A 22042-nucleotide genomic window follows, 5' to 3' on the forward strand; every position below is an offset into this window, starting at 1 on the left:
GCAGGAATCAGGAACGAACTATAACTGTCTTTCAAGGCCCAGCTTAAATCTGCCCCTGACATAAAGCATCCCCTGACGACTCCAGCCTGTAACGTACAACGCTCAGTAGGTACTTATGGTTTTGAACATTTACCTTACCGGCTTGACCATATACCTCCTTTTGCCTCAAATTTGACTCACACAAACTCATGTGTGATTGTTAATCAGTAAATAACCGTATTATTCATCTTTCCAAGAGTCTAGTGTGGTAGATATATTCTGTCTCTATAAGCTCCTTGAGGGCAGGCTTCGTAATGTCTCCTTCTGTTTCTCCTCCTTACCTCGAGTGCTGAGCACAGCACACAGACGGTGCTTAATGCCACTTGCCCTACTTGCTTTCAAAGGATGGCTGTATCATGGAGCTCCATGTGTCGGTAGGAACCTCTCCTCCCCTGCTGCCTCTCATACCTGTGATATTAAAAGGGATATATTCCCTCACACTGGGGTTATCTCATCAGGGACATGAGAAGGCTCCTACAGCCCAGTAGGAGACTGCCATCCAAATGAAGCTTGTGGAAAGGCCTAGGCAGTTCCTTAGATTGGGTGGGCCCACTGGGCATGAGGGACATTTCGGAGCTATCAGAAGCCCAATCTGTGGGGCCAAATTCAGGCAGCCACTAACTACTTTCCATATGACTTCGACCAGCTACTCAAACTCAGGTTTACAAATGTCCCAGCTACTACAAGAACCCAGCGCTCTGCCCCACTGTGCATCCATTTATGATATTCTCTGTGGTTTTTGGTTTGAGAAGCAGTTCTACCATTGGGTCTGTACAATCCAACCCAAGGGAACCACTCATCACCTAGCGGCAGCTACCGGGACTACTGCTGGCATATTACTGAGAAAGATGGGGGCAGCTAGGTGGGGCAGTAGATAGAGCACCAGCCCCGGAGCCCAGAGAAACTGTGTTCAAATTTGCCCTTAGATACTTACTAGCTATGTAAGTCCTCTCTTCCCCCACCACCTACCCCACAAAAAAAAAAAAAGAGAAAGAAAGAAAAATGATTTGTCTCTTATTGGCTGCTGGTTGCAATGAAGCCCTTCACACAATAGCAAAAATCACCATCTCCACGTTTCCCCAAAAACTCCTTGCTAACTCCTTGCTCCCATTGCAGAGGAAGCGGCTGCCTTGCAGCAGAGGCCATACGGTGGGGTTTTGGAATCCTGGGACAGAGGAGACATTGACCTTGAATTCTCTCTTCTCTCTCTTTCTGTTTCCTTCCTCCCTCCCCCAGTCCTCTCCCCACTGCTTGTGGAATGATTGGACAGGATTGCAGTGGCAGAGGGCCTGAAATCCCATCGTTTCTGTCGCTGGGGACAGCCTAGGGGAACCAAAGATGCAGAGAAGAACTCTTTTCCAGCAAAAACCAGCTCCATTTTATTAAAGGGTGGCAAAGAAAGAGAGACAGTGAGCCGAAGGGCTCTCCCGGAACACTGCGGGCTCCCAGTCACTGATGCGCTCTTTCCTCTCTTTCCTTTCCACTCCCAGGTCTCCCCTCCTTCCCATTTCTGGCCAGAATGGGAGCGGACGGATCCTGGGGAGCCTGTCATTCGGGCTCCTGCAAGCAGAGGAAGGAGAGGGAAAGTTAGGCAGGACAGGGGCTCCCCCTGCTGTGGGCAAAGCAACATTACAGGACAGCAGACTTGGCTAGTCTCCCCTCCACCTCCCACCAAGAGGACGGCTGTGGACAGTGGTCCACTCTCATCTGGATTTCTTACACAAGCACTTACTCATTAGTTCAACCAACAAATACTTACTGAGGGCCTCTGTGTACAGCACTCTTCTGGGCACCGGGGAGATAAGAAGGGTAGCGTACAGCCTACACCCCCAGGGGGACAAAGCAGTAGAACCCTAGACCTGGGAACCTGACACCTGTGTCTACAAACACTATATATACTATCTGCAAAACACAAGACAGTACTGCATACAGCTATGCTTCGTTCTGTAAGTAAGCAGAAATCTAATCCAGCCACTTCACCTTATACTTTTTACAAGCTTATGAGGCAGCTACGTGGTGGCCCAGTGGATAAAGTACAGGATCTGGAATCAGAAAGACTTGAGTTCCCATCACAGACGCTAGCCGTGTGAAGTCACTTAATCTTTTCCGTGCCTCAGTTTTCCTTCTCTGTAAAATGGAGATAATAATAGCTACCTGCCTCCAAGGGTTGTTATAAGATCAAGTGAGATACTCTGCAACACATTTTGCAATTTTAAAGTGCTACGTAAATGTTGCTGATGACGATGATAATGATGATGATGGTGGAACTCTCCATAATCCACAGGTATTCATCCCACCATCTTCACAGAGGGTAACATTAAACTCAGCAGAAGATATAATCTCCAGGATGGATTTTCGTCTCTTTTTCAGGACGTTGGTGGCTAGTATGGAAATATGTTTTGCACGATTTCATGCGTATAATCTATATCAAATTGCTTGCCTTCTCAAGGCAGGGAGAGAGAAAATTTGGAACTCAAAATAAAAAAAAAATGATAAAAAAAATCTTCACCTAATTGAGAAAACAAAAAGGGGTGAAGAGAAAGAAGCATGGATCGGGGCACACCTAACACTCATCTCGAAGGAGAAAGACAAAAGTCCACACTGGAGATTCTATTTTGTGCTCAGTTCAATGTTACCATCTGTGAAGATAGTGGGATGAATACCTGTGGGTCACGAAAGTTCTGAAGTCAGGAGACCAGGCTAAATCCACGCTCTTCTAGTCACTAGCTTTGTGACCTAGGGGTAAGTCACTTGTATCTCCTAAGCCTCAGTTTTCATCATCTATAAAATGGTAATAATAACCCATGGCCCACTAACCCCATAGGACCACTGTGAGGAAAATATTTTCTAAACCATGAAGCATCAACTGTTATAACTAGTACTGTAAGCCAAAAGAAGGTGGCGAAAGAGGCAGAAAGGGTCAACTTGCCTTCTAGCTCTCAACCTCTAGACCACTGACAGGGCTTGGGGCAAGTCCTCCCTTCTGCTGGGGAGCAATGCGGGTGGGCTGTTCCCAGAGCCCAGCGCCTGACTGACCTGTCCCCTCTGCATCCTGCTGCTGGCCAGAGGGTGGAGCTTCCTGCTACTTGGTCCCAAGGTAGGTGGTGGCCTTCCCCGTTTTCTTCAGTGTCTCCAGCAGCGTTTCCACACTATGCTCTGAATCGATGCGCACTTTCTTGTTGGGCAGGTCGATGTCAAACTGGACCCCTGCCGAGGGGTGGGAGGGAAGAACAATAATCAGAGCTCCCCTTCCTAGAGTGCTGCACAACTCACACGGTACATGCTCTTGACAAATACCCCATGAGATAGGTAAGGATAATTTTATTCTCACTTATAGGTAAGAAAACTGAGGCTCAGAGAGGGAAGTGACTTGCCCAAGGTCACACATATTATACACAAAGGCAGCCTATGACAGTGAAAAAGCACTGGACTGGGAGTCAGGAGACCTGGGCACTAGGACCAACTCTGATAACTTACTGTGTTATTGTGGGTATGTCATTTCCCCTCTTTGGGACCTGTTTTTCTTTCTTTTTTTTTCTTTTTTTTTGGTGAGGCAAATGGGGTTAAGTGACTTGCCCAGAGTCACTCAGCTAGTGAGTGTTATGTGTCTGAGGCTGGATTTGAACTCAGGTCCTCCTGACTCCAGGGCCAGTGTTCTATCCACTGTGCCACCTAGCTGCCCATTTTTCTTTCTTTATAAAATGAAGGAGTTGGAAACTGATCATCTCTAATGTCTATTCCAGGTTTAATCGTCTATCATAACTCCAGGACCCTCTAAGTCTCCCAATCCAGTGCTCTCTTATTCCATTCTTCTTGTGAGAAACGCCACTAAAGGAGGGCTTCCACTATCTTTCTCTGGCACCTTTTAAGCCAACATTTTGCTCTCCTCTCAAGGCTGACATTCCGTGATTCCCCTCTTCTGTTTGTTTTTCCCCCCACCCACCACGGTCTACTATTGTGCTCCCACATCATCCCTACTGACTGAGGGCTGCCAACACTGCCCACTGGCAGTTAGCTGGTGCAGTGGTTAGAATATGGGAGTGGGAGTAAAGAAGACCTAAGTTTGAACTGCGTCTCAGACACTTACTAGCAAGGTGACATGTGCAAGTCAACCAAATGTTCTCTACCTCCGTTTCTCATCTACACAACAGGGCTAAAAACAGCACCAATCTCTCAGGGCTGCTGTGAGGACAAATGACAAAACACAGGTAAAGCAATGTGCAGACTCTGGAGTACTACATAAATGTTAGCTAGTGTGCTTGTTTCTCCGTTCCTCTCACCTGGCAGATTGGGATCTGCTGACTCAAACTTGCCCCGGCTATCTATTGGCCTTGGGTTGCTGATTCAAGTATGGAATTCAATTCAACAAGAATTAAGAACCCGGGTGAAAGGCACTGTAGGAATTACTGGGGCAAAAACAAAACTGGCCCTTCCCTCAAGAAGTCTACATTCTCCCAGGTGGAGAATACAATATATACACAAAGAAGTAAATTCAAAGTAATTCAAAATAATTTTAGGAGGGAGAGAGAGCTTAAAACCAGGGCAGATCAGGAAAGGCCTCATGTAGGAAGGGGCTACCTTAGCTGTGCTCTGAATAAAGAAAGGGATTCTAAGAGGCAGAGGTTAGGAGGAAGTGCATTCCAGATGTAAGGGACCACCTGTACAAAGGCACTTAGGTGAAGATGAAATGTCACGTATAGGGAATAGTTAGAAGCTCTATATTAAATAAGACTTGAAAAGCAGATGGGACTCATAGCTTTAAATGCTAGGATGAATATTTCGTATTTTATTTTAGAGACAAAAGAGATCCATTGAAGATTTTTTTTTAAGTAAAGGAAGTCACAAAGGTCATATGCATGGTTCAAGAGCATCAAGCATAGACTGTAGAGAAGAGAACCAGGCAAGGACGTGAGGATGTGGACCTGAACTAGGCCAAAGGCTGTGTGAGTGGAGAAAACGGGAGATATGCAAAAGAAGTGGAACTGATGAAACTGACAGAGCACGGAGGGAGGGAAGGAGGGAGGGAAGAATTGAGAATGATTCCGAGGCCATGAACCCAAGGGACTAGAAGGACAGTGAGAAAAGAATTCAAGAGATTTCTCTTGATTCTGAGAAAACAGAGGAAGTCTGGAGACAGGATAGAGGGAACGAAAATAGGTTCCATTTGGAATATACCGAGTTTGAAATGCTGGTGGCATATTCTGGAAATGTCAAACAGGCCATGGATAATTTGAAACTACATTTCAGAAGAGAGGGTAGAGCAGAATACAGACATCTGGGAGTCATATTTGTATGTGTGTGTGTGTGTATGTGTACGTACAACTCTCCCCAGGACTTTTCAGCAGGACACAAACAGCAAAAGAGAAACTGGATGGTGGGGGTTACCTAAAGCTGCAAAGCCTGACTAGCAAAAAGGATAAGAGGACAAAGGTCAGGACACTGGGTCAAAGCATGTGAAAGGACAGAAATGAGACCAGAACAGGGATGATAGATGAATGAAGAAAACAAGGAGATGGGGAGGGACTGGAGGTTACAGTGCAGATGAAGTATCGGTTTAGGAGGAGTGAGGCAGAGGGAGAGATGGAAAAGAGTTTGGAGTTCTGGATCAAGGAAGCTGAATAGTTGCGTCAGAGCACGGGGCCGCGTGGAGCAGAGGCGGGAGGCCAGGGACTTGAGGGGACATCGCCATGTCCACCGAAGTCCCCAAATATGAGCACAGGGTTTAGAGTACTGTGATCCAGGGATGGAAAAGGCTTGAGAATGACCAGGAGACTGGTAGTTGACTGCCAAGGAATTCTGATATCCCAGCAGCAGAGGAAAAATAAGATGGCCATTAGATCCTTGTGGGCAGGGCTGAACTTACCCACTTGGTGCTGCCCTCTCCAAAGTGCTCCACATGATGCAGGCACCCAGTTCCCAAACTCTGAGATCCTGAAAGCAGATAACCTCTGCGCTTTGCTTCTTCTCTCTCCCTGCCAGCAGCGCCCCTGGGACTCTCCATGGTCTGAGGATCAGGATTTGCCACAGCTTAGCCTCCCCTCTGGAGGTGCCTGGATGCTGAGGTGCACCAGAGGAAGCACCCCACTTCCTCTGACTTCCAGAGGCCAGGACCTCTTATAAAATGCTGTTATTCAGTCGTCTCAGTTGTGTCCACCTCTTTGTGGCCCCATTTGGGGTTTTCTTGGCAAAGGTACTAAAGAAGTTTGCCATTTCCTTCTCTAGCTCATTTTATAGATGAGGAAACTGAGGCAAACAGGGTTAAGTGACTTGCCCAGGGTCACACAGCTAAGTAAACGTCTGAGGCTGGATATGAACTCAGGAAGATGAACCTTCCTAACTCCAGGCCCAGCACTCTACCCACTACACCACCTAGCTGTCCTCTTATAGTATAGAAAACAGGACACACCTGAGAAACTGTTAAGGCAGCATCTGTTAACAAAACAGACAAATGAGATTATTTTCAAGAGACCTCAGAGAAGTGCTCAAACTAGAAACGGTGAGATCCAGGCCCCAACTAGGAAGTACACATTTCAGGGCCAGTCACAAACTCTTAGAGCTGGAAGAAATCATTTGGTTTAACTCGCTTAATTTTCAGAGGAAGAAACTGAGGCCTACAAAGAAATAGATTTGCCTAAAATCATGCACAGAATTAGTTGGCAGAGCTAAAAATAGAGGCTGGCTCCTACTGTGTGAGCAGACTGGGACACTTTCTCTCGGGCAGTCTCCTCGGCCCCCTGCCGAAGAAAAAAAATCAAACATGTGGCTAGCTCCCTCTACCCAACAGGTCCAAGATCTGGGGTAATATGTAAAGTGCCAGGTCTAAGACACCTCTTCTTCTCCCCAAAATTCCTTTATGGAGAAGAGGGAAGGAAGCTTTCAGAGGCTCAGATTTCTAAGCAGAGACCCTTTGGGGAAAGCAAATCCCAACTGGCTGAAGGGAATGGCACCAGCTTCAAGACTAGGGAGTAATGTTTTTATATCACAGATCCCTTTGGGCAGTCTGGTGAAGCCTGTGGATTCCTTTCCAGAATGCTGCTTTTAAATGCATATAATAAAAAAATATAGAATTACAATGGAAACCAATTATACTGAAATAGTTAGACACACCAAGCTCATAGACCCCAGGTTAAGAACCCCTACTCTAGAAGTAATTCAGCTTGGCTGTTCAGAGAGCTGCCCTCAGGGGTTAGCAAGCTCTTTCATCCTGAGGGTATGGTGGAGAGAGAGGAAATTCTGAGGGAAATTGGACCTCAAGTACCAGCAAGAGAGAGGATTAAGTAAAAGTGAGAAAGAGAGTCAGAGACAGGAGAGATAATCATCGAGAAAAAGCAAGCTAGACATTGAGGAAAAGTAGGCAAAACACAGACACAGGTGGCCCTTCCTTGTGTATAGAATGTGTGCTTGGACAGGCTTTTCTGTAAGAGGGAGTAAGAACACTCAGCTATCCATATATTCTCTCACCCATACATAATGAGGTAGCTGGCTGGACTGAGAGGTAGCTAGTGCCTGTGAAGATGGAACCCATACCTCTGGCCTTATCATTAACCCCATGCTTGAACCTGATCTGGCAAGTGTCCTACCCTCTCTGGGTGTTTTCATCCCTGCCTACTGCAGGACGTGGGAGTTTTCCCAAATGTCAGTTGCTGCTCTACTTCACAAGCGGCAGGGTGGAAACCACTAGTATGTTTGTAGACACTGATACATACATAGACCATCCTTGTTTTCAAAAGAACTTTTCAAATGCAAAGTAAATCCTCTCCTACAAGTTGACATTCTGAGGTTAAAATTCAAGAAGATGGAATTCAGCTCTAACAAAGAGGGATACAGACTGACCCTCCTTCCCTCTACAGTCATATGCAGGGCTCCATTCTGTTCCCTGAATGCTAGCTGCTAGCAGAACCTATAGCCTCAGCCCCGTGCCCAGCCAGCTAGCATCAAAATTCAAGCCTTTATGAAAGCGTCTAGGAAAAAGGAGAGCTCTATTTTTATGTCTGTATCCCCAGTGCCCAGACTAGTACCTTACATACAGCACATACTTAATAACTTCTTGATGAACTGAAATGAAAAACTGCTTAATAAACGAATCAATGAATCATTCAGGATCACCTATCTCCCCTATCAGAGATACAACTCAAAGTATTTGTCACTCTGACAATGGATTAATACTGTCATCTTTGTATATGATAGAGGCAGCCTGGTGTGGTGTCAAGGGCACTAAATGAAGCCTTAGGAGTTCTGGGTTCTAATCCTTTCTCTGCCATTGTCTCCTTATGTGACCTCAGACAAGTCACTTTTCTCTAGACCTCAATTTCCTAATCTGTAAAATTGGATGAGCTGATACTGAAGGCCTACTCCATCTCATAGAGTCTATGATTCCATAAATAGTCCAGTATATGAGAAGAGAGGGTACTCAGCTCATAGCTAAGTAGAAGAGCATGCAGAGGATGACCTACTTGAAAGCGGCCTCAGCTATACCTTTATTCCCCAACCTACCCCCATTCATACTGTCCAGCCTCCTCAGTTCCACTTACCACCCAGCTTGTTGAGGACTCGGGTGACTGCATTAGAACAGCCCTCACAGGTCATGTCCACAGAGAACTCATGTTTCTGAAATCAACAAAGGAGAAAAAGGTTAACACAAAAAGGTCCCTAGGGAAGACACCTTTCACGTGACCAGGGAGCACGCAGGAGTCAGGAAACAGCCTGGACTGGGGAGCAAGAAATGTTGCTTTCTATTTAAAAACAGTCAGTTGACAAGCATTTATTAAGTACCTACTATGAGCCAGGCACTGCGCTAAATGCCAGAGAGACAAAGAAAGGCAAAAGCAGTCCCCACCTTCTGGAAGTTCCTAATCCAATGAGGAGACAACATGAAAACTAACATGTACAATCAAGATAGATACAGGATAAATTGGAAATAATCAATTAAGGATTAAGCAGGATAAAGAAAGTCTTCTTATACAAGGTGGGATTTTAGCTAGGAATTAAAAGAAGCCAGGAGATGGAGATGAGAAGGGAAAGTACTCTAGGCATGAGAAAAAAACAGTGCCAATGTCCAAAGTCAGGAGATGGACTGTATTGTGCAGGAACAGTGAAGAGGAATGACACTGAAGAGCTGGTGGGACAGGATGTAAGGTGTAAGAACACCGGAGAGGTAGGATGGGGCCCAGACTGTAAATGACAAATATCAAACAGAGCATTTTATATTTGATCCTAGAGGTGACAGGGAACCACTAATGAGTGTGTTATGTGGGGGTCATATCTGTGCTTTAAGATCACTTTGACAGCTGAGTGGAAGATGGACGGGAGTATGGAGAGAAATGAGGAAGGCAGACCCACCAGTAGTCTACTGCAGTAATAAAGGTGTGAGTGATGAGGGCCTGCAGTAGGGTGGAGGTAGAGGAGAGAACAGGGCATATGCTAAGAGATGAAATCAAGGGACTTGGCAACAGATCACATGGGGGGGTGAGAGAGAGACTGAGAAGTTGAAGATGACACCTAGGTTGAGAGCCTAGGTGACTGGAAGGATGCTCATGGGGGCAGGGACTATCTTTTACCTTTTTTTATATCTCCAGAGCTGAGCACTAGTGCATGGCACATAGGAGCTTAATAAATGCTTACTGCCTGACTGGTGTCGTTGACAGTAATAAGGAAGTTCTGAAGGGGGGAGGGTTTTTGGGGAAAGATAATGAGTTTGGAAGTCTTTCAAACTTGTTTGTCTTTATAATATTGCTGTTATTACATAAATTGTTCTCCTGGTTCTGCTCATTTCATACAATTCTTCTCATATTTCTCTGAAACCAGCCCTTTCATTATTTCTTACAGCACAGAAGTATTCCATCACTTTCATATACCACAATTTGTTCAGCCATTCCCCAACCGGTGGGCACCCCCTCAGTTTTCAATTCTTTACCACCACAAAGGAACTAATGACATATTATCAAGCTGTATGAAACAATGAATACGAGGAATTCAGAGAAGCATGGAAAGACTTGAAGAACTGATGCAAGTAATCAGAGTAAGGAAAATGATAGACATGACTACAATAATATAAACAAAACAACCACAAAGTGAAGATAAGCACTGTTACATGAGCAAATGCACTATGTATAAATACCACACACACACACACACACACAAGATCAAGAGCCATTACAGGTTAAACGGACAAGGCGTATGGAAAGTTTTCAGAAGGCTGCAAACGATAGACAGTTATCTTTTCCTTCTGAAGAGGTAGGAGACTATAGTTGCATAATATCACATATTTAATCACATGGAATTGTTGTGTCAACTGGTTTTAACTGTTTTTCTTTGTTACAAAGGTTGGTTTAGGTGGTCTCTGATGTCCCCTTCAGCTTCATTATCTAAAATTCGGCGATCTTAAAGGAAGGTGAGATTCTGGGCACTGAGTATATCTAGCAATGACTGGGATAAAGGGGTAAAAAAAAAAGTAGCCATTAACAAAATATTTTGAAAATTCTTATAAATTTAGTAACCATCAAAAAACACTCAAGAAAAACATAAAACAAGAAGTAAAATCTTAAATAAAACTCTCAGAATAGGGATTCCTAACCTGAGGCATATATACCCCCTAGAGGGTACAAGAAGCTTTTTAAGGAGGGATGGAGACCATTTGGTAAACAGCTATATTACCCTACAGAAATACTACAAAAGAAACAAAAATGTGGATTGTGTATCTGGGGTGAGGAGGCATAGATGGGGTAGGAAATGGTGGGAGTACTATAATGCATCTGAAAAATCTGAAAGAGACAGTTGAAGGAATAATTTATGCTGGTGACAACCAAATAAATGAGATTTTAATATGGAACCCTTTTTATATTGAGCTAGAAAAAAATCTGTAACAACTGCCCACTGAAAGATGAACAAACTGAATTCCAAAAGAACCAGAGACTCTGAATTGATTTACAAACAATGAAGTTACAAGCCTTTTGGTGTGCCCTTGGAGAAGCCTATCTCATTATTACCCAATGTGCTCACAAGGTCTGAATCACATTGATAACAACTCATCTCTGTGAATCAGGATTTTCAGTCCTGTTCTCAATCAAATCCAATGCAAGTTACAAACTGGAGGCTGAACATGATATTGGGTGTCTCTTTCAAAAACTATACTAAGAATAAAACTATCTGTTGACAGGAAAGAAGATCAAGAATCTTACCGATTAATTGGATTCTGTTCTGATAAATATTAAACAACTTTATGATACTGATAATGTGTACTGAATAAAATTTTCTTTATGAAAAATTAATCTATTTTATTTCTTATTCCATAAGTATGGTAAACTCTAGAACTCATTTTCTTTCACAATGAATAGGGAATGCAGGGGGCAAGCAGGCAGAAAGGTGACAAGCACTATAAAGCACTTACTACATGCCACGATTGTGCTATGTGCTGGGGATAAAAACGCAAGATAAAAACACAACCCCTTCTTTCAAACTTACATTCTAATGGGGAAGAGAATACATAAATGAGAGATGAAAAGGGGATGAAGAAGGTGGGAAGAAAGGCACCCATGGAATTATGGTGGTGAAATCAGAGAGTAGAAGCAAGACTGGAGGGGAATGAAGGCCTGGGCTTATCCCCAAAATGAAGACCCCAGAAGGAACTCATCAATGGGAAACAGGGGTCTAGCAGGGTGGAGGGACATTCCAGAGTGAGAAAAAAGGTGTGAAAACCAAGATATGCGGGGACTTAAAAAGACTTTGGCCTTGCCCAAATGAATCACCAAATTATAATCAGTCACCAAGTTACAGGACTGGTTCTGCTGATTTTCTTATGCATTAATATAGGTCTTATTTCTTTATTTGCTTCATCTTCACTTTAAACTATCACGGATACTTCAGCCACTCACCAATTACTGGCCATTTCGGTTGTCTCCTTTTTCCTTTTGGACTTACATCTAGGTCAGCTATGATTATTTCTATACAGGTAGCTTTTTATTTTTTATGATTTTGAGGAGACAAAATCCCAATTCCTTTTTGGAATATGCAATGGAATCAAAGTGTCCAAAGGCACAATGTGGGGATTTTCAAAACTGTCCGGTCTGCAAGAAAAACCACTGAGGCAGAGCTCTGAGCCAATGTCCCCTCTAAGGAAGCGACCCCACATCTTCACGGTCTGAGACGCCCCTTTTGTCTGGGCTTTAGTTTTATAGTGCTCAATACTCAGACAATACAGGTGCAGCAGGCCAAAAATACAGTCTGATTGGTGGACAGATCTGGCCCATGATCCTCCAGAAGGGTCTACACAAAATATAGAATCCCACTAGTTGACAAATGGTCTTGTGAACAGACCTTAAAAAAAAAGAAAAAGACCTATCATCACCTTCAAGGAGGCCCTACCAAACCGATAAGCAGGCTTACGGGGTTGTACTGATGAGTGGATGTCAAAATACTTATATGAGCCAATGGGCCAGTAGAAAGGCAGCCTGAAGTCCAGCAACCAGGGCCACTAATTAGCTCTGTGCTCACGGTCGTCTCCCCACGCTGAGCAACAGAGATGACAAGGGACAAAGGAACAACAAAAATGGCTGGAGGACTTTCCATGGAATTGAGTTAACCTCTGTCATAATGGGCTTGGACACCATAACAAGAGAAAAACAAGGGTAGAGGTCCTCTAGTTAGCTTTCCATGATTAAGCAAGTGAACTTACCAGCTGTAATTCACAGCTCTGAGGCCTACTATCAGAACTTGCCATCACTCTCCTTATGGAATCATATCAAACTGATTAATACCAATTGGAATAAAATAAGGGTCCAATAAATCATCTATCACATTAGGTATGATCCACTGTGTGCTTCTTATCATATGTGGCACTACTGCTCTCCAAAACATCTACAGCAGTTGACAAGTGGAGCCACTAGTGGAATGTAGGTACTATTTTCTCTTGATGAGCTTTCTAAAGCCTTCCCACTACAGAGTAGGCCTCTTGTCCTGCCTGAACTCAGCAGATGACATCCACTGATTTCAGCACCAGCCCTCCAAAGTGATAAGAAGCAGGGGAGAGGGAGAAAAGAGCTATTGTGAGACTAAAAAAGTTCCTCCTGAGTGTCTGCCACAGGGTGCCACCCACCAATCATTCAATAATGAACAAGGCACTGAGCACCTACTATGTGCCATGGACTGTGCCAGGCACTGGGGACACAAGTCCGAAGAATGAAACAATCCTAACTCTCGAAGGGTGAATCTAATGGGGCGACAACTAGTACATATAAAAACATACACAGCACCAATATAAAGCTAATAAATACACACACACACACACACACACACACACACACACAGTAGTTAACTACAAGGCAGTATGCAAGGGAGGTCGCTATCAGCTGTTCATGGAGGTGAGTGAGCTGTATCTTAAAATGGAAGAGAGGGCTTCTATGAGGTAGCAGTAAAGAGAGAATGCGTTTCCAGGCAGGTTTCAGGGCCAGAGCAGAGGCATGTGGACATGGGATGGAGTGTTGTGAGTGAGAAATACAGAAGACAGTTTTGGCTGGGTTGAGTGAGTGAGGGGCAGTAACGTCTAAAAAGGCTGGAAAGGTAGGATGGGACTTACCTTAAAAGTTAAACAGAGAAGTTTATATTTTATCCTACAGGCAACAGGAAGCTACTGGAGTTGGCTAAGTAAGGGAGTCACATGGTCAAATTGGTGATCCAGGAAAATTGCTCTGGGAAATGTGTAGGATGGAGTAGAGTGGTGAGAGAGACTGGAGGCAGGGAGACCAATTAGGAAGCTATAGTAATAATCTAGGTGAGAAGTGATAATGGCCTAAACGAAGGTGGTAGCTGTGTAAGTAGAGGAAAAAAGAGATCAGATATGACAGATGTTGTAAAGGTAGAAACGGAAAGATCTGGAAACTGACTGGGGTATTGTGGGGTGAGGGACAATGAGGAATTAAGAATAATGCTGAGATACTGGAAAATGAAGGACAAACAACAACAGAAATAGGGAAATTTGGGGCTGGGATTTTAAGCCGGTGTCCTTGAACTCATTTTTTTAAAAAATTCTGATAACTATTTTTAAGTGGTTTACTTTGCAGTCCTATGTATTATTTTATGCATTCAAAAATGTTCTGTGAAGGAGTACATTTTTTTTAAATCAAACTACCAAAGGATTCTGTGACAAAAAAGGTGAAGAATTCCTGATATAGGACGAAAGTTCATGAGTTCAGTTTTAGACAGGTTGAACTTAAGATGTCTATGGTACATACTGTTTGAAATGTCCAATAGTCACCTGGTCACCTAGGGCTGAAGCCTGGGAGACAGACTACATTAGGGTATATAGACCTGGGAGGCATCTATGTTGAGATAATAGTTAAACTCATGGGACCCAATGAGGGTCCAAGAGAATGAGCGTAGAGGGAGAAGAAAAAGGGGTCCAGGTTAGAATTTTTGGGAAAAAACCCCACATTCAGGGAGTGTGATGAACCAGCAAAGGAAACTTAGAAGAGGTCAGATGGGTAGGAAATTAACCAGGAGAGAGCAGTCAGGAAAACTCAGAGAGGAAAGAGTATCAAGGAAGTGAGAGAGTGGTCAACAGTGTCAAATTCAGCACCTCAGCTGAAAAGGATTAGGATGGAAAAAAGACCACCAGATATGGCAATTAAGCCTTTCTAGGTAGTTTGGGATAGAGCAGGACCAGTTGGGTGATGAGGTCAAAAGCCAAATTTCAAACGGATGAGGAGTGAGTAAAAGAAGAGCCAGTAAAGGTACAACAGGCAGGTAGAGACCAACTAAGACATACGTACTTTGCGGGCACTAGATGGGGCAGTGGATCGAGTACTGGCCTTGAAGTCAGGAGGACCTGAGCTCAAATTTGGCCTCAGATACTTGACACTTACTAGTTGTGTGACCCTCGGCAAGTCACTTAACCCCACTGCTTAGCCAACAACAAAAAAACTAAAACACAAAGAAACTCAATAAGACATACACACTTCATTTCATTGTGCCTCACAGATACTGACTTTTTAAAAAAACAAACCGAAGGTCTGAGACAACTCTGTATCAAGCAAGTCTATTGGTGCCATTCTCCCCACAGCATGTGCTGACATTGTGCCCTTGTGTCACATTTTGGTGAATCTCATAATATTGCAGACTTTGTCATTATTATATCTGCTATGGTGATCTGCGATCACTGAGCTTTGTTGTTGTTAATGTAATTCTTTTGGGGAGCCATGAACGTCATCCGTATAAGACAGTGAGCTTAATTGATAAATGTTGTATGTGTGCTGATTGCTCTACTGAATTCCAGTCTCTCTCCCTCTCCTCAGCCCTCCCTATTCCCTGAGATGCAACAACACTGACATGAGACCAATTAACAACCCTAAAATGGCCTCTAAGTGTTCATGTAAGAGTCGACTGGTGAAGCAAACGCCACCGTTGTCTTATTTTAAGAAATCGCCATGACTCCCACATTCCATGCACCAGTGGCAAACGGAATCACCTTTTCAAAAGTTTTTGCACATTTTTTTGTGTTTACTGCAGAGTAGGAGACCTGCCTCCTGTGGTCAGCACACCAGGGTTAGGTTGGGTGAAGCGAATTTTTAGGGCACCTTTTCTAGCCTCTTCCTCAAGCCAGGAGGTGAGCTGTGCAGCCCTTTAAAAATGCTGCTCAGATACCCAGGGGGCTGCTGAATCCCACTGCTGCTTCAGTCCAGAGAGAAAACAACCCTATGGTCTGCGCTGTCTGTGTGCAAGGTTGTGACTAGAGCTCCCAGGTATCCACAGCTTCATCACCTGTCAGTTGCCACAAGACTTTAAAGGTAGGTTAAAATGGTAAAACAGTATGGGTGATATCTTTTGACTTGCACACAAACTAGAGGCAGAGTTGTGCAAAGTCATCAGCCTCCCTCTCTCTTCCAGAGTCATCAAAGTCCAGTGGCAGGACAAAAGTCAAGATGATTGGTGATGGCCCAGGGTGCAGGAAGATTGGCATCTTCCACGTCTAACCAAGCTCTAAGCACTCCACAGTGCCTGCTTTTAGCTGCCTTCGTGGTCTTTGGAACAAACTGTTCTCATCCACTCATTTAACTGGGGGAAGTCTTCATATGTTTGGGGTAGACACCCTCCTAACTCACCGATGGGTCTGAGGCCCCTTGATTAGCCAGTCTGCCAAAATAGTTTGCCAAGGTGTGGCTGCTATGCTTCTTGGATCCACAGGTGAGAGATGGGTGACCGGCTGGATACCAAAAGTGGAAAGCGGCCCTGAAAACGGCTTGGCAGCTCTCATACCAGAGGTACTAGCATTCCCTTTAACATGCATATACCCCACAAGCCACCCTAACCTTCAACAACTACTACTGTGATCAGGCAGCAGCCATCAACATGGAGGCAAGACCCCTTCAGCAGCAAAAAGAGTACTCCTCCTGAGGCACATTCAAGCCGAAGACCTAAGCTCTTTTTAACCTCTTTTCCCTACTGCCACATGTTGGGGCCCATACTAGCAGCAAAACAGTTGCTTATTCTAATTCCTTCATTCAACGAACTTTTATTTGGTATCTACTATGTATGCTGGGGATTTAAAGACGAACAAAAGCTTTTCTATTCTAAAACAGTTTGTAATTGGTATAATGTGGAGTATGAACAGGAGATTAAAAACATGTACAAAGATAAAAAAGACCATAAGCTATGATGATATAAGGGTAGAGGGAACTCCAACAGGAGGCATCAATTAATCAACAAGCATCTATCGGAAGAGGTGAGGAGGGAGTGTATTTCAGCCATTAGGGACAGCCCAGAGATGGGAGAGGGAAGGGAAAGGAATAAGCTTTTATATAGTGTCTACTCTATGCCAGGCATTGTGCTAAGCATTTTACAAATATTATCTCACTTGATCTTCACAACAACCTGGGGAGGTAGGCGCTGTTACTTATTATTCCCACTTTTTTTTTTTTGGCAAGGCAATTGGGGTTAAGTGACTTGCCCAGGGTCACACAGCCGTAAGTGTCAAGTGTCTGGTCTGAGACTGGACTTGAACTCAGGTGCTCCTCATTCCAGGGTTGGTGCTCTATCAGCTCCGCTACCTAGCTGCCCCTATTATTCCCACTTTAGAGATGAGGAAACTGATGTAGACAGAGGTTATGTGACTTTCCCAGCGTCACACAGAATAAATTTGGGTCTAAGTTGAAAAAGCTTTAAACATCAAGCTGAGGAGTTTGACAAAACTCTTACATACAAATTTTGCATATCTGAAACTAGCAAAAATGTAAAATCATTTCAGCCTCTCTCTCTCAATCACCTTAATTCCTCCCTTTCACTCATCTCACAGGTGGAATTAGTCTCTGAATTTTATAGCTTTTATCTCTTTAATCTCTTCCCTTCGATTCACACAGTCACCACCCTCATTCGGGTTCTTCTTATTGATAACCTGGGCTATTTTATTAGCCTCCTAACTGGTAAAATACAATAAAACATAGATAACATTAACACACAGTTCTCTAAGTCAATATGCTCTCACAGGGATCCTTACATATAATGGTCCTGTTTTATTTGTGTTTAACATCCCTGATCTACATAATACTCCTAAGAATCAGTCTTTCCTCTCATCAATTTTTTAGTAAATATTTAATGAATAGTCACTATAGTTATTGTCCAGAACTTCCCCCTAAGTATTCTTTCTTTAGAAAGGGTTTGGAGTGAGAGCTGTATACCAATTACAAGACACACTGAGCAAATGCTTTATTCAGTTTACATGGAATCTTAGAACTAGAAAGTCCTTCCTCATATGTTACTTATAATAACAGAAACATAACATTTGGAAGCACCATTAAAGTAGAAGAAAATCTATGTTCAAATAAAAGTGCACTCACACCATAATCTACCCTCCACAGACTTAGAAGTCACAGGAAGGCAGATCTTGACTCAATATAAGGAAAAAGCTAACAATCAGACAGAGCCTGATGGCAGATGAGGTTGTTTCCATAAGGAATGAGTCCCCCATTGCTGGAAAAGTTAAAGCAGAAGCAAAGGGATCATTTTTCAGGGAAGTTGTAGTTGGAAGAATGGATTCAAATATTAGATGATCTCTAAGATTCTTTCCAGCTCTGAGATTTTATGTTTTCTGGGACAGAAAAAACCAGAAGCACTACAAACCCACACCATGCTTATTCCAGGGATGAAAGTTAACTGTCTATGGTGAAGTGGGTATCATCCCTACCTCACAAGATGGTTATGAGGCTCAAGAGAACAATAGTCATAGCTAACATTTATACAGTGCTTACTTACTATATGCCAGGCACTGTGCTAAGCACTGTACAATTATCATCATTATCATCACCATGTTATCTAACATTTATATATATATATATATATATATATATATATATATATATATATATATGCCAAGCACTGTGCTAAGTGCTGAACAAGCATTATCTTGTTATTAAAAAAACTAAGAATAGCTAACATTTATATAGCACTTATTATATGCCAGACACTGTGCTCAGTGCTTTACAATTATTATCTTATTAATAATAATAAAAACCTAGCTTTATATATCGCTTACTACGTGCCAGACACTGTGTTAAGCACTTTATAATTATTATCTTCTTATTAATAATAATAGCTAACATTTATATAGGACTTGCTATATGCCACGCACTGTGCTAAGTGCTTCACTATCTTCTTATTATTACTAATAATAATGGCTAACATTTATATAACACTTACTTTGTCTATGTGCCAGGCAATGTGCTAAGTGCTTTATAATTATTATCTCATTCAAGCCTCACAACAACTCTGGGAAGTAGGTATTATTATCCCCAATATATAGATTGGGAAACTGGGGCAAACAGAGGTTAAGTAACTTGCCCAGGGTCACAGCCAGTAAGAGTCTGAGGCCATTTTTGAACTCTGGTCTTCCCGGCTCCAGGCCTAGCATTCTGTCCATGGTGCCACCTAACTGCCCACTTTGCAAACTTTAAGCTACTTAAGCTTATCATATCTACTTTAAGCATATCAGCTATGACTACTGTTATTGATCATGAATGGTTTCTTCTAAGCTGACATGTACCTTTAAACTTTCCCCACCCCCTTCCCTCTTTCCTGGAATTGTACACAGGCAAAAACTACCAGAGTTGTGTGAAAGGAAGAGCAATGAACTAGGAGTCAGGTGACCTCTGCTCTAAGTCCTGGTTCTGCCACGGATTCACTGGAAAAATCACATCCCTTCTCGGGGCTTCAGTTTCCTCCTCTGCAAAGTGAAGAGGTTGGGTGAGATGACCTCTCCGTCTTTCAGTGCTGTTGTTCTACGTTCTAATTTCCTTTCCAGCTTTGTCTCGTAGAATCCATCTTTTATACAATAATAACAGCTTGCATTTATAGAGTGCTTTAGATTTACAAAAAGCTCTATCTACATTAACTCATTCAGTAAATGACACATGACAATTCTTTTAGATATTTGAAGACCGTAATCATGCCCACCCCTCACAGTCCTGTTTCTAGGCTAATACAACTTCAGTGCCTTCAAAGGATCCTTACTCAACATAGTGGTGAGTTATTTCACCATCCTGGTCGCCCAGCTCGGGTCAATGTCCCCTCCCAAAGAAGGCTGTCCAGAAGCTGACCCAACACACACCAAGACCAAGGACCAGCTGCCTACAGAAGATAAGTACCCAGAAAAGGAAGGAGCCAATTCTAGGCTCTTCCACCGGGCCCCACATCGGTAGGTCTACAGGATTCTGGTCCCAGGGAGATTAACCCCACTAGGAACAGGAATACAATGTCCTACGCTTTCTTTGGCTCCGGGGGCCTAATCGGGGTGAGGAGGAAATGGTTTTCCTTTCACAATATACAATGAGACTTTCTGGGGATGGGGGAGCTGATCCGTCCAGTTCTTGGTCTCTTTTGTTTGTGGTTTCTCTCTCAAGCCCTACTTAATGAGCCTGGTTCTAAGAGATAAACACCTGGGACAAAGCCTGGAATTCTTCCAGGTTACCCAATAACTCTCCAAAGACAGGCTGCTAGGATACAGAAAGCCTCAGGAACACCACCTGGCACAGATTACCCACCGTGGGCAGAACACTGTCTCAGGCACTTTCAGGAGGAACCAGATATAAAATCATAATGATGAGAACTAATAGTTATGTAATATTTTAATATACATTTATCTCATTTCCTCCTCAGAAACACCCTGTGAATAAGTACTGCAAATATTTTTTTTGGATGGAATTTGTGATTTCATTGAGGTGAAATTCTTTTTACTAACATGGGTCGGTGCCTGATCTACAATTTACAGTCTTGTTTAATGGCTCAGGGAAGGAAACACAGCAAGTATATGTGTTAGAGGCATCTCTTGAACCCAGGTCTTCATGACTCTAAGGATGTCTTTCTTAGCCACTTGTTCAAGGCTAACTTAAGCGCAAGTATTGTTAATGCTTTCTGATAAATGATGAAATAGAGGATCTTCAAGGTCACACACCTAAGTAAGTGTAGAAGACAGGGCTCAAACTTAGGTCTTTTGACTACCAATAGTCTGTCCCCTAAAATCCAAAGCCATCTCTGGGGACCCCAACTAACTGTATCCTTTAAATTAACTCTTGTGGTTATTTTTTTCTGGGCCTTCTATTTAAACAAGGGCATCCTTTGGTATGTTTGAGGTTACTAGAATGAGGCTTGCGAGTCAAGAGATCTGTGTTCTAGTCCACCCTCTGCCACTAAGAAACATAAATAAATGTTCATTTATCACCACTCTGAGCCTCACTTTCCTCATTTAGAAACATGAGAAAAAGCAAAGAAAATATATTTGAAAAAAAGTTAAAGCTTTATTACAGATGCATGGTATTAACAGCCCTAGTCTTTGTCTCAGAGTTGTCTCCTAATCTAGGAAATTTTACTAGACTCTAGTAATGAGGAGAAAATCGACAACCTCCTATAAGGTGGAAGAAAAGCTGTATAAGGAAGCCTCTAGGCTAATAATGGAGGAGCCCAACCTCCTCAAAAAAGAAAAAAAAATGATAAGCCAGAGATAACACAGACCTCATACCTCAGGTCTTGGTCAGGCTCCGTGCATTCCTAAATCAAATAAGGTAATATTTGCAAAGCCTTTAGCACAGTGCCTGGGTACATAGTAGCATTAATAAATGCTGGTTCTCCTCCTCCCCAACCACCTCCACCAGGCTCCTTTCATAGCCTCTGCATATTTTCTGAAGGGTTCAGGGATCCCCAGGGGGCCAAAGGGTAGGGATAACATACGGGCGCCAGGGTCTGAGAGTTCTGAACTGGAAGAAACCAGAGGGCTGCAGGCCCAAGATTTAGAGGGGCCCAAAGGCTTGGCTGGGATCTGGGGGGCTCCTCTCGAATTCTGCCCTAGGTGGTCAGGGTGTGGCAGGACTAGAGGACGTAGGAACCTCGGGAAGAAGGACCGAGCTCTTTCACATCCCCTCTTCCCGGAGCCGGCCCTTTGAATCCCGGGCTCTTGAAACCTCAGCCCCCGGGCAGGTGCGCGGTGGGGCAGGGGGCAGCGCAAGCATCGGGGAAGAAGGGGATGTTTGGGCAGCGCCAGGCGCCGGCGCCGGGCTAAGCGAAGGGCCCGGGGCCGCGACGGGTCCCTCGGGCCCAGCGGATCCTGAACAAAGAAAAGCGGCGCGGGCTGAGCGACTCACCGGCATGACGGCTGCGGGAGGCTGCAGACTGGTGACTGGAGACCGGAGGCTCCCGAGGCGGGGACTGCGGAGTCCCGGGCGCTTCCGGACGCGCGGCTACGCGGGGCCCCAAGCCCGGCCCCGGCCCCCGCCCCCGCCCGGGGCTGGGCCGCGGCCCGGCCCGGCCTTCCCTGGTGCAGGGCGCGGGGCGGGGCTGCTGCGGGAGGGGGCGGGGCTGCTGCTGGAGGGCGGGGCTGCCTCGGTGGGCGGAGCGGGCGGCGCCGGGCTTCAGGAGCTAAGGGCTGTGATGCCACAGATGGGGAAACTGAGGGAGGGAAGCGTCTGCATCCTGGACAAATACAGAGATGCCCAGAGATACGAGGGCGGGCAGAGAGACCGAGGCGAAATGG

At 44.1% G+C, this 22042-nt stretch overlaps 1 protein-coding gene across 3 annotated transcripts; it reads right to left on the reverse strand.

The window, feature by feature from the left end:
- Window positions 1–1393: 1393 nt before the first annotated feature.
- Window positions 1394–21806, reverse strand: ATOX1 (antioxidant 1 copper chaperone). 3 transcript variants are annotated; one of them, XR_002320294.2, is made up of 6 exons: window positions 21654–21806; window positions 8571–8646; window positions 5903–6043; window positions 3076–3246; window positions 2020–2166; window positions 1394–1599 (listed from the first exon to the last, which is right to left on the reverse strand). XR_002320294.2 is itself a non-coding variant. In XM_020964288.2 (5 exons), the coding sequence occupies exons 1-4, from the start codon at window positions 21657–21659 to the stop codon at window positions 3122–3124; spliced, it is 348 nt and encodes a 115-aa protein (XP_020819947.1). In that variant the 5' UTR covers window positions 21660–21803; the 3' UTR covers window positions 1394–1599; window positions 3076–3121. The 3 variants fall into 3 exon arrangements, 2 of the variants coding, with proteins under 2 accessions (XP_020819947.1, XP_020819948.1); XM_020964288.2 differs by lacking the exon at window positions 2020–2166 and having other exon boundaries at window positions 21654–21803; XM_020964289.2 differs by lacking the exons at window positions 2020–2166; window positions 5903–6043 and having other exon boundaries at window positions 21654–21784.
- Between the last annotated feature and the right edge of the window lie 236 nt (window positions 21807–22042).

Source organism: Phascolarctos cinereus, unplaced genomic scaffold, assembly GCF_003287225.1.
Source record: "Phascolarctos cinereus isolate Bilbo 61053 unplaced genomic scaffold, phaCin_HiC Scaffold_2;HRSCAF=192, whole genome shotgun sequence".
NCBI classification, from domain to species: domain Eukaryota; kingdom Metazoa; phylum Chordata; class Mammalia; order Diprotodontia; family Phascolarctidae; genus Phascolarctos; species Phascolarctos cinereus.

Coding starts and splice junctions, on each gene's coding strand:
- ATOX1 (XM_020964288.2), bottom strand. Junction 6,044..8,570: donor AGTCCTCAACAAGCTGGGTG/GTAAGTGGAACT, acceptor CCTGATCCTCAG/ACCATGGAGAGTCCCAGGGG. Junction 3,247..5,902: donor GAGAGGGCAGCACCAAGTGG/GTAAGTTCAGCC, acceptor ACCCCTCGGCAG/GGGTCCAGTTTGACATCGAC.